The sequence below is a fragment of the Psammomys obesus genome, unplaced genomic scaffold, assembly GCF_907164565.1.
Source record: "Psammomys obesus unplaced genomic scaffold, mPsaObe1.curated_primary_1811, whole genome shotgun sequence".
Classification (NCBI taxonomy): domain Eukaryota; kingdom Metazoa; phylum Chordata; class Mammalia; order Rodentia; family Muridae; genus Psammomys; species Psammomys obesus.
Window position 1 is genome coordinate 609,789 of NW_026590435.1, and position 17,125 is coordinate 626,913.

Genomic DNA, 17,125 nt, shown 5'->3' on the forward strand with positions numbered 1-17,125 from the left:
TCTCTGGCAGGAGGAAACCCCCAGCGGAGGGGGTCAGCAGCTCTAACGCTTAGGACACCCAGCACCAAAACACTTCCTGGACTCACGCAGACTCTAGTGCAGGCAGAAGCGCTGTGCTCAGCCGCCATTATTGAGTTCCCCTGGGGCACTGGGACACACAGCTGCATCCTCAGACCTACAAAAGCCAGAGAGCCATTACAGCAGCCCTCAGATACTGTGCCAAGGATCAACCAGTTATTCCTAGCTAGACTGTCAAAACTGTGGGAATCCCTGGTTTTACAAGAGGGCTGCACCCACAGCGTCTGGACCAGAGCAGTGCCTGCAGCCGCCATCCCAGACAGAGACACACAGCTTCTGGTCGAGAGTGAGGCACCCAGCCTCCAGACCAGAACAGTGCCTCCAGGCGACAACTCAACCTAGGGGCACATTCTCCAGGTCCAGAGCAGAGCAATCACCCTCTGGCCCAGAGACTTGCTGAGTGCACCTCCCACTTTCCCGGACAGAACTGTGCGCCCCAGGATAACAGACTGAGGTTCCCTGTTGGGAGAAAACCCCACAGCTAGGGAATCAGCAGTTTCTTCAAGAGGACTGTACATGGAAATTTAGTGAGCAGCAGCACACTAAATTTATAACAAGAAACCCAGCAGTGGGGCAACTGTCTTGAGAAATTCTATGGGTAAGAGGAGATCCCCCCCTGCCTAACATAGACCACAGCTACTACTCAGGGCTATAAACCTGAGGTGAGCAGTGGCAACTCCTGAGAAACACTGGCCATACAGTGACCATAACGAAAAAGCAGAGAAGGACTCCTTCAGGAAAAATCATCTTCCGGCCAAGGGGATTCTCCCTACCTCAGGACTCCAGGAAGCACAGAAACTAACAGCCAACACCTAAATCAGCCCAATGGGTAGAGGTCAGCGTAAAGGCTCAACCAACAAAAGACAGAGCAATATGGCATCTCCAGAACCCAGCCATCCAGAGGTGAACAGCCCTGAACAATGCAGCATAATAGAAAATCAAGAAGATGACCTTACATCTATGTTGATGAAGAGGATAATAGAGGAAACAGATAAAATAGATAAAGAATTAGAGGAAGATAAAACCAAACAGATCATGGCTATCCGTAAAGAAATGGAGGAAGATAAAGACAAGCAGATTAGGGCCATCCGTGAAGAAATACGGGAAGATGCAACCAAACAGCTTGTGGCCTTCAGAGAAGAAATAATTAAATCACTGAAAGAAATAAAAGAGACAGAGTTGAAGGAACTAAAAGAAAAAGAGGAAAATACAAGCAGACAGGTGAAGGAAGGAAACAAAACAACTCAAGACCTGAAGATAGAACTAGAAAAATTAAAGAAAACACAAATGGAGGAAATAATGGAGAGGAAGAATTTAGGGAAGAAAACAGGAACTACAGAGGTAAGCATAACCAACAGACTACAAGAAATGGAAGAAAGAATCTCAGGTGTAGAAGATACAATGGAAGAAATCGACGTATCTGTCAAAGAAAATGTTAAATCCAAAAAATTCCTGACACAGACCGTCCAGGAAATCCAAGACAATATGAAAAGACAAAATCTAAGAATAATAGGAATAGAGGAAAAAGAAGACTCCCTTCTCCAAGGCCCAGAAAATATTTTCAACAAAATCATTGAAGAAAATTTCCCCAAGTTAAAGGAGAAGCCAATAAGGATACATGAGGCCTACAGAACACCCAACAAATTTGACCAGAAAAGAAAATCCTCCTGCCACATAATAATCAAAACAGTAAGTATACAGAACAAAGAAAAAATACTAAAAGCTGCAAGGGAAAAAGGCCAAGTAACATATAACGGCAAACCCATTAGAATCACACCTGACTTTTCGACAGAAACTATGAAAGCCAGAAGGGCCTGGATAGATATCATGCAGACCCTAAGAGAACACAGATGTCAACCCAGGCTACTATATCCTGCAAAACTCTCAGTCCTCATAGACGGAGAAAACAAGATATTCAATGACAAAAACAAATTTCAACAATACCTACACACAAATCCAGCATTACAGAAGATACTGGAAGGGAAAATACAACCCAAGAAAATTAGCTTCTGTCAAGAAAACACAGGAAATAATTAACCTTACTACAGCAAAACAAAAAGCAACCAAGCACACAACCTTATGAACACAGCCAACATCAAAATCAAAGGATCTAACAGCCACTGGTCATTAATCTCTCTCAACATCAATGGACTCAACTCTTCAGTAAAAAGACACAGATTAACAGAATGGATACGTAAACAAAACCCAGCAATCTGTTGCATACAAGAAACACACCTAAGACACAAAGATAGACATTACCTGAGGGTAAAAGGTTGGAAGACGACTTCCAAGCAAATGGACCCAAGAAACAAGCAGGAGTAGCCATTCTAATATCTGATAAAATAGACTTCCAACCAAAATTAATAAAAAGAGATGAGGAAGGACACTTCATACTCATCAAGGGAAAATTCCACCAGGAAGACATCACAATCCTGAATATCTATGCCCCAAATACAAGAGCACCCACATTTGTAAAAGAAACATTGATAAAATTTAAACCACATATACATCCCCACACACTAATAGTGGGAGACTTCAACACCCCAACAAAGGACATGTCAACAAAACAGAAATTAAACAAAGAAACAATATCTCTGACAGAGGTCATGAATCAAATGGACCTCACAGACATTTACAGAACTTTACACCCAAACACAAAAGAATTTACCTTCTTCTCAGCACCTCATGGAACCTTCTCCAAAATAGACCATATAGTTGGTCACAAAGCAAACCTCAACAGGTACAAGAAGACTGAAATAATCCCTTGTATCCTGTCTGATCACCATGGAATAAAGCTGGACTTCAACAACAACAGAAATAGCAAAAAGCCTGCACACACATGGAAACTGAACAACTTGTTACTAAATGACAGCTGGGTCAGGGAAGAAATAAAGAAAGAAATTAAAGCCTTTCTAGAACTCAATGAAAATGAAGACACAACATACCCAAACTTGTGGGACACAATGAAAGCAGTGCTAAGAGGAAAGTTCATAGCACTCAGTGCCTTCAAGAAGAAATTCGAGACAACTCATTCAAGCAACTTAATGGCCCACTTAAAAACCCTAGAAAATGAAGAAGCAGACACACCAAAAAGGAGTAGACGGCTGGAAATAATCAAACTCAGGGCTGAAATCAATCAATTAGAAACAAATAAAACAATTCAAAGAATCAATGAAACCAAGAGCTGGTTCTTTGAGAAAATCAACAAGATCGACAAACCCTTAGCCAAGCTAACTAAAAGGCAGAGAGACACCACCCAAATCAACAAAATCAGAAATGAAAAGGGGGACATAACTACAGACACTGAGGAAATCCAAACAATCATTAGGACTTACTTCAAAAGTCTATACTCAACAAAATTTGAAAACCTAAATGAAATGGACAATTTTCTTGATCAATTTGACTTACCAAAGCTGAATCAGGACCAGGTAAATCAATTAAATAGTCCTATATCCCCCAAAGAAATAGAAGCAGTCATCAAAAATCTCCCATCCAAAAAAAGCCCAGGTCCAGATGGCTTCAGCGCAGAATTCTACCAGACCTTCCAAGAAGAGCTAACTCCAATTCTCTTCAAACTATTCCACAAAATAGAAACAGAAGGAACATTACCAAACGCATTCTATGAAGCCACAGTCACCTTGGTACCTAAACCTCACAAAGACTCAACAAAGAAAGAGAATTTCAGGCCAATCTTCCTTATGAACATTGATGCAAAAATACTTAACAAAATACTTGCAAACCAAATCCAAGAACACATCAAAGATATTATCCACTATGACCAAGTAGGCTTCATCCCAGGTATGCAGGGGTGGTTCAATATACGGAAATCCATCAATGTGATCCACCATATTAACAAACTGAAAGAAAAAAACATGATAATCTCCCTAGATGCTGAAAAAGCATTTGACAAAATCCAACATCCATTCATGTTTAAAGTACTGGAGAGATCAGGGATACAAGGCACATATCTAAACATAGTAAAGGTGATATACAGCAAGCTTATAGCCAACATCAAACTAAATGGAGAGAAACTTAAAGCAATCCCACTGAAATCAGGGACAACACAAGGCTGCCCACTCTCTCCATATCTCTTCAACATAGTGCTGGAAGTCCTTGCTAGAGCAATAAGAGAGTTGAAGGAGATCAAGGGGATACAGATGGGAAAGGAAGAAGTCAAATTATCACTATTTGCAGATGATATGATAGTATATATGAGTGACCCCAAAAACTCTACCAGGGAACTCCTACAGCTGATAAACACCTTCAGCAAAGTGGCCGGATACAAAATTAACTCAAAAAAATCAGTAGCACTCCTGTATACAAAAGACAAAAGGGCTGAGAAAGAAATTAGAGAAACAACACCATTCACAATAGCCACAAATGACATAAAGTACCTTGGCGTAACCCTAACCAAGCAAGTCAAAGACTTGTATGAAAAAAATTTCAAGTCTCTGAAGAAAGAATTAGAGGAAGATATGAGAAGATGGAAAGATCTCCCATGCTCATGGCTTGGCAGGATTAACATAGTAAAAATGGCCATCTTACCAAAAGCAATCTACAGATTTAATGCAATTCCCATCAAATTGCCAACACAATTCTTTACAGACCTGGAAAGAAAAATTCTCAACTTCGTATGGAATAACAAGAAACCGAGAATTGCTAAAACAATCCTCTACAATAAAAGATCTTCTGGAGGTATCTCCATCCCTGATCTCAAGCTGTACTATAGAGCAACAGTTATAAAAACTGCATGGTACTGGCATAGAAACAGAATGGTGGATCAATGGAATCGAACAGAAGACCCAGAAATAAACCCACACACTTACGGACACCTGATTTTTGACAAAGATGCCAAAATAATACAATGGAAAAAAGATAGCATCTTCAACAAATGGTGCTGGTCCAACTGGATGTCTACATGTAGAAAAATGCAAATAGATCCATACTTATCACCCTGCACAAAACTGAAGTCCAAGTGGATCAAAGACCTCAACATAAAACCAGACACATTAAATCGGCTAGAAAAAAAAGTGGGGAATACCCTAGAACTCATTGGTACAGGAGAAAACTTCCTGAACAGAACACTAACAGCACAGGCTCTAAGAGCAACAATCAATAAATGGGACCTCATGAAATTGAAAAGCTTCTGTAAAGCAAAGGACACCGTCATCAAAACAAAGTGACTGCCTACAGATTGGGAAAGAATCATCACCAACCCTTTATCTGACAGAGGACTCATATCCAATATATATAAAGAACTAAACAAGCTGAAAAGCAATAAACCAAGTAATCCACTTAAAAAATGGGGAACAGAGCTAAAGAGAGAATTCTCTGTAGAGGAATATCGAATGGCAGAGAAGCACTTAAAGAAATGCTCAACCTCATTAGCCATTAGGGAAATGCAAATCAAAACAACCCTGAGATTTCACCTTACACCCATCAGAATGGCCAAGATGAAAATCTCAAGGGACAACACATGCTGGAGAGGTTGTGGAGAAAGGGGAACCCTTCTCCACTGCTGGTGGGAATGTAAACTTGTACAACTACTCTGGAAATCAATCTGGCGCTTTCTCAGACCACTAGGAATAGCGCTTCCTCAAGAACCAGCCATACCATTCCTAGGCATATACCCAAAAGAGGCGCAAGTACACAAAAAGGACATTTGCTCAACCATGTTTGTAGCAGCTTTATTTGTAATAGCCAGAAGCTGGAAACAACCCAGATGCCCCTCAACTGAAGAATGGATGCAGAAACTGTGGTACATCTATACAATGGAGTATTACTCAGCAATGAAAAATAAGGAAATCATGAAATTTGCAGGTAAATGGTGGGACCTGGAAAGGATCATCCTGAGTGAGTTGACCCAGAAGCAAAAAGACACGCATGGTATATACTCACTCATATAAACATACAATGTAGAATAAACCCACTAAAATCTGTACATCTAAACAAACTAAGCAAAAGAGAGGACCCTAACTAAAATGTTCAATCCCCATCCTGAAAGGCAAAGAGGATGGACATCAGAAGAAAAAGAAAATAGGAAACAACCTCGGAACCTGCTATAGAGGGCCTCTGAAAGCCAGAAGAAAACAGAAAACAACCTTGAAACCTGCCACAGAGGGACTCTGAAAGCTTCTGCAGTATAGACTGTCAAAGCAGATGCTGAGCCTGATGGCCAACTGATGGGCAGAATGAATGGAATTCTATGTAAGAAGTGGGAAATAGTAAGAGCTGGAGGGGACAGGAACTCCACAAGGAGAGGAACAGAACAAGATAATTTGAACACAGGGAACTTCCCAGAGACTCATACTCCAACCAAGAACTATTCGTGGAGATGACCTGGAACCCCTGCACAGGTGTAGCCCATGGCAGTTCAGTGTCCAAGTGGGTTACATAGTAATGGGAAAAGGACTGCCTCTGACATAATCTGATTGGCCTGCTCGTTGATCACTTCCCCCTGAGGGGGGAGCAGCCTTATCAGGCCACAGTAGAGGATAATGCAGCCACTTTTGATGAGAACTGATAGACTAAGATCAGAAAGAAGAGGAGAACCTCCCCTATCAGTGGACTTGGGGAGTGGCATGCATGCAGAAAGGGGAGGGAGGGTGGGATCGGGAGGAGAGGAGGGAGGGGCTTATGGGGGGTACAAAATGAATAAAGTGTAATTAATAAAAAAAATTTTAAAAAAAAGAGGAAACAAACAAACTAAAAAAAAAAATAGAGGTCATCATGGACAGACAGGAATCCAAATACAGATGAAGGAAATGGTGCAATACACGAAAACGGAATTAGAATCAACAAAGAAAACACACACTGAGAAACTCCTGGAGATGGAAAACCTAGCAAAGAGATCAGAAACCACAGAGAAAAGCATCACCAACAGAATTCAAGATATGGAGGAGAGAATTTCAGGCGCTGAAGACACAATTGAAGAAACAATACATCTCTCAAAAAAGACATAAAATTAGAAAAGGTCCTGACACAAAACATCCAAGAAATCAAGGACACCATGAAAAGACAAAACCTAGAATAATGGGAATAGACGAAAGAGAAGATAACAGGCTCCAAGGCATAGAAAATATTTTCAATAAAATCATAGAAGAAAATGTTGCCAACTTAAAGAAAGATATGTCCATTAACACATGTATTTCCAACTTCCATCCTTCCTCTTGAACATTAACCTTAAACTGAGCATGCTCAAAAGCATACAGTTTACTTATTTTTTTCATTTTTCCATTTTATGGGTGTGGTATTGGTGTTTGCCACATGAGGGGAACATATGTGTGTACAGGTGCACATAACGTGTATACGTATCTATGTTGTATGTAGAGGCTCGAGATTTATGCTGGGAATCATCCTCTATTGCTTTCTACATTATTCATTAAGGCAGGTTCTCTCAAACTCAGAGCTAGCCAATACAGCTATATTAGTTGCTAGTTTGCTCTAAGGATCCCTTATCTCTACAATCTAAGGATGGATTTACAAAGAGACTACCATGCCCACTTGGTATTTGCATGAGATCTGGAAATCCAGTCTCTGGTCCTTACACTTGCATGGTAAACGCTTTAACCATGAAGTCACCACTACAGCTCTACATCTTAAATTACATATGCCCAGGAATGTGTTCCCTTCTGAAATGCTTTCCCAAATAAATACAACCTCCCAAAATAAGCCCTCACACTTTGTTTGAAGAGGGCATCACTTTGGAGTCAATGCCTGACTCTCCTTACCCACACAGGTAATGGGTAATGCCTCTTTCTTCTGTTGTTTTACCTCTTGGCTATGGGTTTTGGCTTCATGTTAACCAAGATGCAGACTCATTAGGTCTGGTTACATTACTGTTATTATATATTAGTGAGACAGGCTCTGCTCTAAGAAACTTATACACATTAAATCATTTAAAACTCATCTCTAACACATGAAGCTGGGGATACTGCTGTCTCCATTTGGTTAGTCGAAGTATATTATCATACTGATCAGAGCTGTGATGTGGCTCCAGGCACAAACTGCCACCCATTCCTACATCAGTGCTCACTGGACAGTAAGAATAGGGAAGTAACTCAGCATTCTTATGACTCCGTGGCTCTCAAAAAAAGCTCATGTTGGAGACTAGAGAGATGGTTCAGTTTTAAAGAGCTCTGGCATCCCCTCTAGATGCCAGGTTCAATTCCCAGCACCCACATGGCAGTTCACAACCATGTATAACTCCAGTTCCAGGAAATCTGATGCCCGCTTCTAGTCTCTGCTGCCACCAGGCACACATGTGGTACACAGACATACATGCAGACAAAACATCCATACACATAAAGTAAATGACTTTTTTGAGTTGGGCTGTCTCTATGTAGTTCTAGTTGTCCTGGAACTCTCTATGTAGACAAGGTTGGCCTCAAACTCTCAGAGAACTCCTGCCTCTGCCTCCCAAATGCTGAGATTAAAGGTATGCACCATCATGCCCAGCAAAATAAATAAAAATTTAAATTCAGGTGATTGTAGCATCCATTCCTTGGGGTTTCCCTGCAATAATGGGCCATAACTTGGAATTGTAAGCCAAATAAATCCTTTCTTCCCTAAGTTGCTTTCTGTTACAGTATTTATGACAGCAACAGAAAAGAAACTAGATCAAGGACCCATACTGGGAGGAGAGAAATTGAGCATTAGCCATGGGAACTTCTGAGCTTTAGGATGATACAATGAGTGAGCACCTGGAACACTGCCTGATTGATATTGAACAACAGGGGCATACTCATCAAACAAATATATGCATTTTATATTTAGTAAATTGCGTGAGGAGGTCTTGATCCCAAGGCAAAGACTGTGGATCAAAAGACAAATGGAACATCAGGAAAGCTACCAGCACTGGGATAATCCGTGAAGAAGATGACAATTAAGTAGTAAAGAGTCATGCCAGTGTATCTCCAACCTGCGTCCCTTACCTAGCCCTCATCACAACTTCCTTCATCACTCAGAGCAAGTGTAGGCCCTCTGATGGTTTCTGTGATTTCTGTTTGCTCTTGTGCAAGCTGAGCATCCTATCCTGACAGCCTCTTTTCCATGAGTCCTTTGCTCCTGGGCTTTCCAAGTTGCAGATTGGGGAGGGGGGAAGAAGGAAGGAATATCCACACAATCCACTCAAAGCCTTTCTGGGAGGATGTAACCAAGGGCCTCATTCATTCAAGGCAAAGACTCTGCCACTGAGCCTGTTCACTGTCTTTCATTCCCTTGCTATCTCCTCTCCCCTCCAAATTTTTGCTTATTCTAAGTTTTTCTCTTCCTCCAGTCAGACTGAAGGTCATCATCAATGGTTGCAAAGATAAGATAGGGCAGAACTCCTTCTTCCACTTGTTCCTTTATGCTAGAAAAAATTAGAATCCTGAAGCTGTGGAGGGAAAGTACCAGATTGAATGGGATAGAAGCACAAGGGTATGATTTAGTCTTCCAAAACTGGATGGGATCTTTATACACTGTGCACCTAATTCTGGAATATTCTCTCTTCTTCATCTATGAAACCCATTCCCACATGTGTAGACGTTAAAGGACAACTTGCGGGAGTGGGTTATCCATCTATCATGTCAGTTCCAGGGATCAAATTCAGGTCTTCAGGCTTGACTGCAGTGCCTTTTTTTCACTGAGCTATCATGACAGCCCCTTGTTCCTACTTTTCAGTAAGAACAGACAGAATAGACGGAGCTCATCTATAGAGTAAGGTAAGGTGGCCTCAAAGGATACCAGTGAGTAAGAGTCAAAGAGACCAGTGCAGAGGAACAGTCTCACAGCATGAGAGTAAACAGAGAGATTGTGTCCCTATTCATCTGAGAAAATTTTATCCCATTTGAGCAACAGTTCTCATTTGCCTTTCAAAGCACTGACCACCACATTTCTGTTCTTTGTTTCTGTGTTTATTATCTTAGATGTCTCAGAGAAGTAGAATCATGTGACTGGCTTAACTTAGCATAACTGAAGGAGATAGATGTCATGCAAAGTATTCTTACCATCCACTTCACACAATCAAAAAACCACAAGAGGGAGTACCAGAAATGTCTGCTGAATATGCTTAGTACTTTGATAATGAGCTAGTTCACAGGAAAGTGCATGCCCAAACTCATCAAGATGTGTTTAAAATATATTTGTATGTTCAATTGTATACATATCAGTTATACTTCAACAAAAGCTTAAAAAAAACAGTAAGTTAAACTGTGAGAGAAGGATCAAAGTATGGGAAAGAGAGAGGACAGAGAGAGGGTTGAAAAGATATCTCAGAGATTAAGAGCACTTTCAGAAAACCAGGATTCAGTTTCCAGCACCCAGGAGGCAGCTCACAACCATCTGCAAATCCAGTTCTAAAGGATACAGTGCCCTCCTCTGGCTTCACTGGGGCACTGCATGAATATAGTGCACATAAATTCATGTGAGCAAAACACTCATATACAAATAAAATAAAAATAATTTTAAGGGAGAAGAGTAGGAGTGACAGAAAGGATAGTGACAAAGGTGAAAGGAGGGAGAGGAAGGGAAGGGAGTATAAGAAAACAAATATACCGTGGGTACCTGGTACACTTTGACATTTCTAAATAACATATGTTCCCCTAAGACCCACAGTCTTGTAGAAATTCTAACAGCATCATTAGAAACCTCTTTTTTTTCTTCCTTTTTATCCCTGTCTCACAGTTCAAACTGTATCTGTCCCTTTCATTTCTACAAATGGGAAAATGTTCAACCCAATCAAACCACAAAAACCAGAAATCCACTAGAGAAAGAAATCATTTGGAGCTGATTTCCCACTGCCATCCTGCCTTTCCTACAAGAAATGCACCCATGATGAGTTCACCCTGGCACTCACAGATATTTGAATGCTATCTGCTCTGAATTGAGCTGACCAAGTGAGGTGCTCAGACAACCTAAAGTTGGACCCTACAGCCAGCTGGTTAGAGGGTTTAAAGGTGACCACAGTGAAAAATTACAGAACATGGAGATGCAGAAAACTGCATTCTTTCTGAAGTAAAGAATAAAATATGAGTAGAAAGACAGAGAAAAGTAAATTTAAGAAAATAAATGATCATAATAGATGGGAAGAATAGGTGCCTTGAAGCCTCATCTTTGAATACTTCTAGATGTTTTTTTTTACTAATTTCTATTTATTTTACTGAATAAATAAGTCATGAGTCTGATTCTTCCACTTAAAACAAATCAACCCTGGGATTTTTTTTTTTTTTTTGTCTTGAAGTAAAAACTCTAAGTGCCCAGATTCAGAAGAACTGAAAGAGGATATTGGTCAAGCTATTTGAGACCCTTCATCCTCTGCTGGCAATGACTTATTTCTCTGGTTTGCCTGGAAACAATCAAATAGGCCCAAAGGTCAGTCAGGGAGTAATTTGCCCTCCTTGCTGCCTGGATGGCTTTCTCCAGACTCTCTTTAAAGTGCCACCTATTCCTCTCATATCAATGTTTCAGCTGCTCTTCCATCCCTTCCATATTTCCATTGTTGGTGTAGAATGAAGACACTGCCCTGGGGGCAAAGAGACAGGATAATCTGAGGATAGCAATAGTGACCCAGAAGGCTAGAGAGAGAATGACCCAGGCTGTCATTAATTCTGACTACCTCTCTCCGAGAAGGATGGCAGACCTGACTAACTGTCATAAAGGAAGCTGCTATGGTAAACAAAGACTTGAATACATGGAAGACTCAGGCAGCCTCCGTGTGACTCTTCGTTTAACAGACATGACAATGAGAACAAGATGGAAGAAACAGATTTTAATTTAACATTAGAATCCAAACAAGATGCCCCTCCCATCTCACAGACACAGTCAGGCACCTACTAAGAGCACAGTCTGTAAAGACCCAGTTAACATATTTCCAAAGACCAGGATCTCTTCTATAAGTAACTTTGGTCATAATATTTTATCACAGCAACAGAAAAGTAACTAATATAGTAACTTCTGATAAAGTTCTAACCCCACAGTCCATCTCAATGTCTCCTTGAGTCCCGGACCTGGGACTGAATCCCAATCCTACACATGACACACAGGCAGCTAGGGTTTTTGTTTGTTTTGTTTTGTTTTGTTTTGTTTTTCAGATGAACATCTATCAAGTATGTGACTGTTACATCACTTTTCTAGTTTGGTTTCTATTAAAGTAATAAAATGCTAACCAAAACCAATTTTCAGAGGAAATGGTTTATTTAGCCAAACTATAGCCCATCACTGAGGGAATTCAAAGCAGGAACTCTGGCAGGGCAGGATCTGATGAAGAGTCCATGAAGGAATGCTTGTTCTCCATGGCTTGCTCAGTCTACTTTCTTATACAATCCAGGATCATCAGCCTAGGGGAGGCACTGCCGGCAGTAGGCTGGGTCCTCATACATCAAACATTAATCAAGAAAATGCCCTCACAGACTTGTCTACATATCAATCTCATAGAGGCAATTCCTCAGCGGAGGTGCCCTCTCCCAGGTGACTCTGGTTTGTGCTGCATTGCCAAAGAAATGAACTAGCACAATCATCTTCATAATCAGCCATCAAAAGGAACAACAGATCCATTCTCAGTTTAGAGAGGCACAAAGAGGCTAAGCATATTCCTCAGTGAATCACACAGGCATTGAAAGAGAACTGGATTTGTTTTCAAATAACCTACCATCTTCACACCTTCTAGTTCTTTTATCTGATCTCAGATATACAAACAGAGAACATGCATAAATTTGGAGAGGTGTTCGAAGTGGAACTCCTTACTAGTTCCTATAAAGAAAGTTAATATTGCTAGTTTCGTCAGTATTTTTTAAGAATTTTTAAAATTTGTATCTATGTGTATGCATATATCTGCAGATATATGTATGTATGAATGAACCTTCACTTCAAGCTTCAAGTGTTTGTGTGGATGTGTGTGGGTGTGTGTGTGGGTATGTGTGTGCATGCATGCATGTTACTGCATCTGCAATGCACACATGTGTGAGGGTGCCCACAAAGCCAGGAAAGAGTGTCAGATCCTTCGGAGCTAGTTAGGGTATTGTGAACTTCCTGAAATGGATACTGAGATCCAAACTCCAGTCCTCATGACTGAGCAGCAAGTGCTCTTAACCACTTAGTCACATCTCTAGCCCCATTTGTAAAGTAGTTTTAGCACAACAATGAAAAAAACAATTAATATAACATAGGATTAATGTAATTAGAAATTGGTTCTCCATTTAATTTAATTTTAACTTGAATTTAAACACTGCCACTCCATTCCATTACTGGAAAGCTGAAACACATGAGGAATAAGCTTGGTGCTGACAGCTCCTTTTCCACCTGCACATACTCATTAACACACAATGAGACTCAAAACAGCAATCAAAACAGGAATGTGCTGTAGGCATAAAATATGCATCAGGTAAAGCAGGGTGGCTTGAGATGGTTTGTGGGTAAAGGTATTTGCTACCATGACTGATCACCTGAGTTTAATCACTAGATACCTCATGGTATAAAGAGAGTACCCACAGCTCTTCTCTGACCTCCACAAGTGTGCAGTGACACACAAATGCACATGTACCTATACAACATGCTCAATAAATAAACATAACAAAAAATATTTAAAATAAATGGTGTATCAGCTTTCAAAAAATGGTCTAACAAAAGAAATGTCAAAAATATGAAGAATGACATATATATTACATGATGAAATACTAACGTCAGATACCTGGAGCTATTTTTCTTTTGGGTATGGCCACTGGTAAGTCACCTATAGCCCAGAGAATGATCCCTTACTCATGGGCATATGGGATTACTAATTGGACTGAGTTATAATTTTTACAAAAGGAACATAAAGTTGGGAGGGAACTGTGTTGGGGAAGCCTAGGGAGAGTGGGGAACATATATGATTAACATACACTATGTAAACACATACACACATATATAATTTTCAAATGACTAAAAAACTATTATTAAAAAATACCTTGCAGGCCAGGTGTGGTGGCGCATGCCTTTACTCCAGCACTTGGGAGGCAGAGGGGGGTGGATCTTTCTTTGTGAGTTCGCTGTCAGCCTGTTCTACAAAGTGAGTCCAGGACAGTCAGGGCTCTGTTACACAGAGAAACCCTGTCTCAAAAAGAAAAAAAAAAAAAAAAAAAAGGAGGGAAGGAATGAAGGAGGGAAGGAGGGAGGAAAGGAGGGAGGGGGAGGAAAAGAGAAAGAAAGGAAAAGAGAGAGAAAGAAAGGAAGAGAGAAAGAAAGAAAGAAAGGAAGGAAGGAAGGAAGGAAGGAAGGAAGGAAGGAAGGAGAAAGAAAGAAAGAAAGAAAGAAAGAAAGAAAGAAAGAAAGAAAGAAAGAAAGAAAGAAAGAAAGAAAGAAAGAAAGAAAAAAAATACACCATTACAACAATGCCATTGTATCATATCTTTTTACTTTTTCAATGGGGCTTTTAGAAAATCAGAAGGGACAGACTTGACTCAAGTTATATTCCTATTAGATAGCTCCATCTGGATGCTTTCCACAGAAACCCTGTAAGATTAGAACTATATATAATCCTCCTAACAGCCCAGGAGACAGAAGCACATAGATGTGACAGCTGGGCTTATACCAGCCCTAAATGACTCACTGTAGGAATTGTGCCAATGCGGTTGGATTGCATAGGCAGCAACCTCTTACTTAAGCTTTGAGAAGGTCTGTAATTTCTATTTCAATAGCATCCCCTGGAGTTGAGACACAAGAAATGTCACAGACCAGCTCAGTCAGGCTCCCTGTGTCCACGGCAAAATCAGAGGTCTGGATATCGGGAAGGCAAAGTCTCTGGCGAATGACAGTCAGAGACCACACAGGAGAGTGATTCTACTGCTGCGATTTTACTGAAGTCAGGCTAATAATTTTATACATAGGGAAAAACCTTAAAGTTGGCATACTTCCCAGAACACTTAGATTTTTACCAAGAATACAAAGTTTACATTTTAACTCAAAAATGTAGCCAAACATAAAGCAGTACCCACAAGAAATCTTGGCCTGAGAACTTTTTGATCAAAGCAAACAAAGGAAAAGAAACCTCAAACTGCAGTTTCATTATTGCTAACCAAAGAAGAGGAAAGTCAGGAACTAAATCAGATGCCTGCCAAAATCTTTCTCTGTATCAAAATCTAAATACACCTTCGTTAACCATCCTCCCATATGTCTTGCTAAAGATTTACTATCTTCCCTAGAAACAAGACGATAAAGGGGGCAAGCTCAAGCCAGCTGTACTTCTCATGGTATTTTTTCCTAAGAAGGAGCCCATTATTTTTTCACTATTCTTATAATGCTTTTAATACTAAATCTAATTCATTACTTCTCTTAAAATTACTTTTCTTCCATTCTATTCTTGTTAAAGCCTTTAGTAATCTATCAAGAATATGTTTCCTTTAATAGTTAATTGTGCTATTTCAGGAATCATAGAGAAAGATCAAAAAAACTCATTAATCCAGCCCCACAACTGTGACCGAAAAAGCGTAGAGACCCTAGAATACGTCTTTTTAACTTAGGTGGTCGGGGGGACCTGCCATTGACCTCCAGGAGTGAATTTCTGAAGAAAGCATATCTCCCGCCCTGTAGCACAATCTATTGATATGCTACACTGGCAACACTGGAGTGGGTGTAGCAAAGAAGCATGACTTAACTCCAGGTAACACAGGGATGATAATAGACATAATTGTAAGTGTGTATGTGTGCGTTTTCATGTGCATGCATGGGTGAAGTAGTGTGCACATGTACATATGTGTTCCTGTATGTGGAGGCCATATGGCAATATTAGGTGTCATTCTTCAGAAGCCATCCACCTTGTTTTTAGAAACATGGTCTCTCACCAGCCTGGAGCTCACCGATTATCAGACCAGGTTAATTGACTAGTGAACTCCAGGGATCCACCTATCTCTACCTCTCCAATGTTGAGATCACAAGCAGGTGACACAAAGCCCAGCTATTTAAAATATGGATTCTGGGGAACAATCTCTTAAAGTTATCTTTCCAGCCTTCATGATGGTAATCTTGACCGTCAGCTTGACATGATTTAGAATCACCGAGGAGACACATCTCTGGGAATGCCTATAAGAGCATTTTAAGGAGGTGGGAAGATGCATCTAATAATGGTTCTAAACCTTCCCAATGCTGTGACCCTTTAATACAGTTCCTCATGTTGTGGTGATTCCCCCAACCATAAAATTATTTTCTTTGCTACTTCATAGCTATAATTTTTCTACTGTTATGAATTATAATATAAATAGTTTTAGAGATAAGGGTTTGCCAAAGTAGTTGCAACCAAAAGGTTGAGAACTGCTGTCCTAGAATGTGGGAGGTAACAATCCATGGGCTGTTGCCTCGGATAAAAAGAATAAAGTGAGCTGATCACAGAATTCATCTCTATGCTTCTCTCTTTTTAGCTTTGTTTCCATTTTAAATTCCATGTATGCATATATCTGTGTGTGGATATGTGTACATGAGTACAGGTGCCTGCAGAGAACAGAAAGTGTCAGATCCCCTGAAGAGACTCACAAGTGGTGGTGAAGTCACCTGACATCAGTGCTGGGGACTGAACTAAGGTCCTCTGGCAGTAAAATAAGTGCCATTTCTCCAGCCTCCCTCTCTCCGATTCCGGAATGAAAATATGTGACCAGCTGCCTCATGTTCCTGATGCTATACCTTCCCCACCCAGGATGGATCTTACCCCCTCAAATTGAGCCACATAAACCCTTCCTTTCTGAAGTTACTTTTGTTGAGTATTTGCCACAACAATGAGAAAATAACTAATCCAACAGGTATGTCTCTCTCTGCTACATTTCTGTCATCTGTTACCTCCACCTACTATTCATTCTCCACACTGTTAGTTCAAAAGCTTGTATAGCTTTATCTGTTACTGAAAAGGTGCCCTGGACTCAGAGTGCTTCTGAGCAATTTGGAATAGAAAGTCCTACATAGATTTTTCACATTAGTCTCTCATAAAGATTAAAAGATCTTAAAGAGTTGTATTCCATCCACATAAAGTATAAACACTGCCCATGAACTTCCACATACTAGAAATGAGACACAGGAGGTGAAAACTGGAAGGGGATAGAGTAATAGA

At 40.3% G+C, this 17,125-nt stretch overlaps 1 protein-coding gene across 1 annotated transcript in view; it reads right to left on the reverse strand.

Annotated features, from left to right (window-relative positions):
• Pla2g4c (phospholipase A2 group IVC) overlaps positions 1-17,125 on the reverse strand; it is a 46,769-nt gene that overhangs the window by 18,061 nt on the left and 11,583 nt on the right. The window contains 2 exon segments of the mRNA XM_055607382.1: positions 9,342-9,437; positions 11,376-11,581. Coding sequence (XP_055463357.1) covers positions 9,342-9,437; positions 11,376-11,581 — 302 coding nt within the window.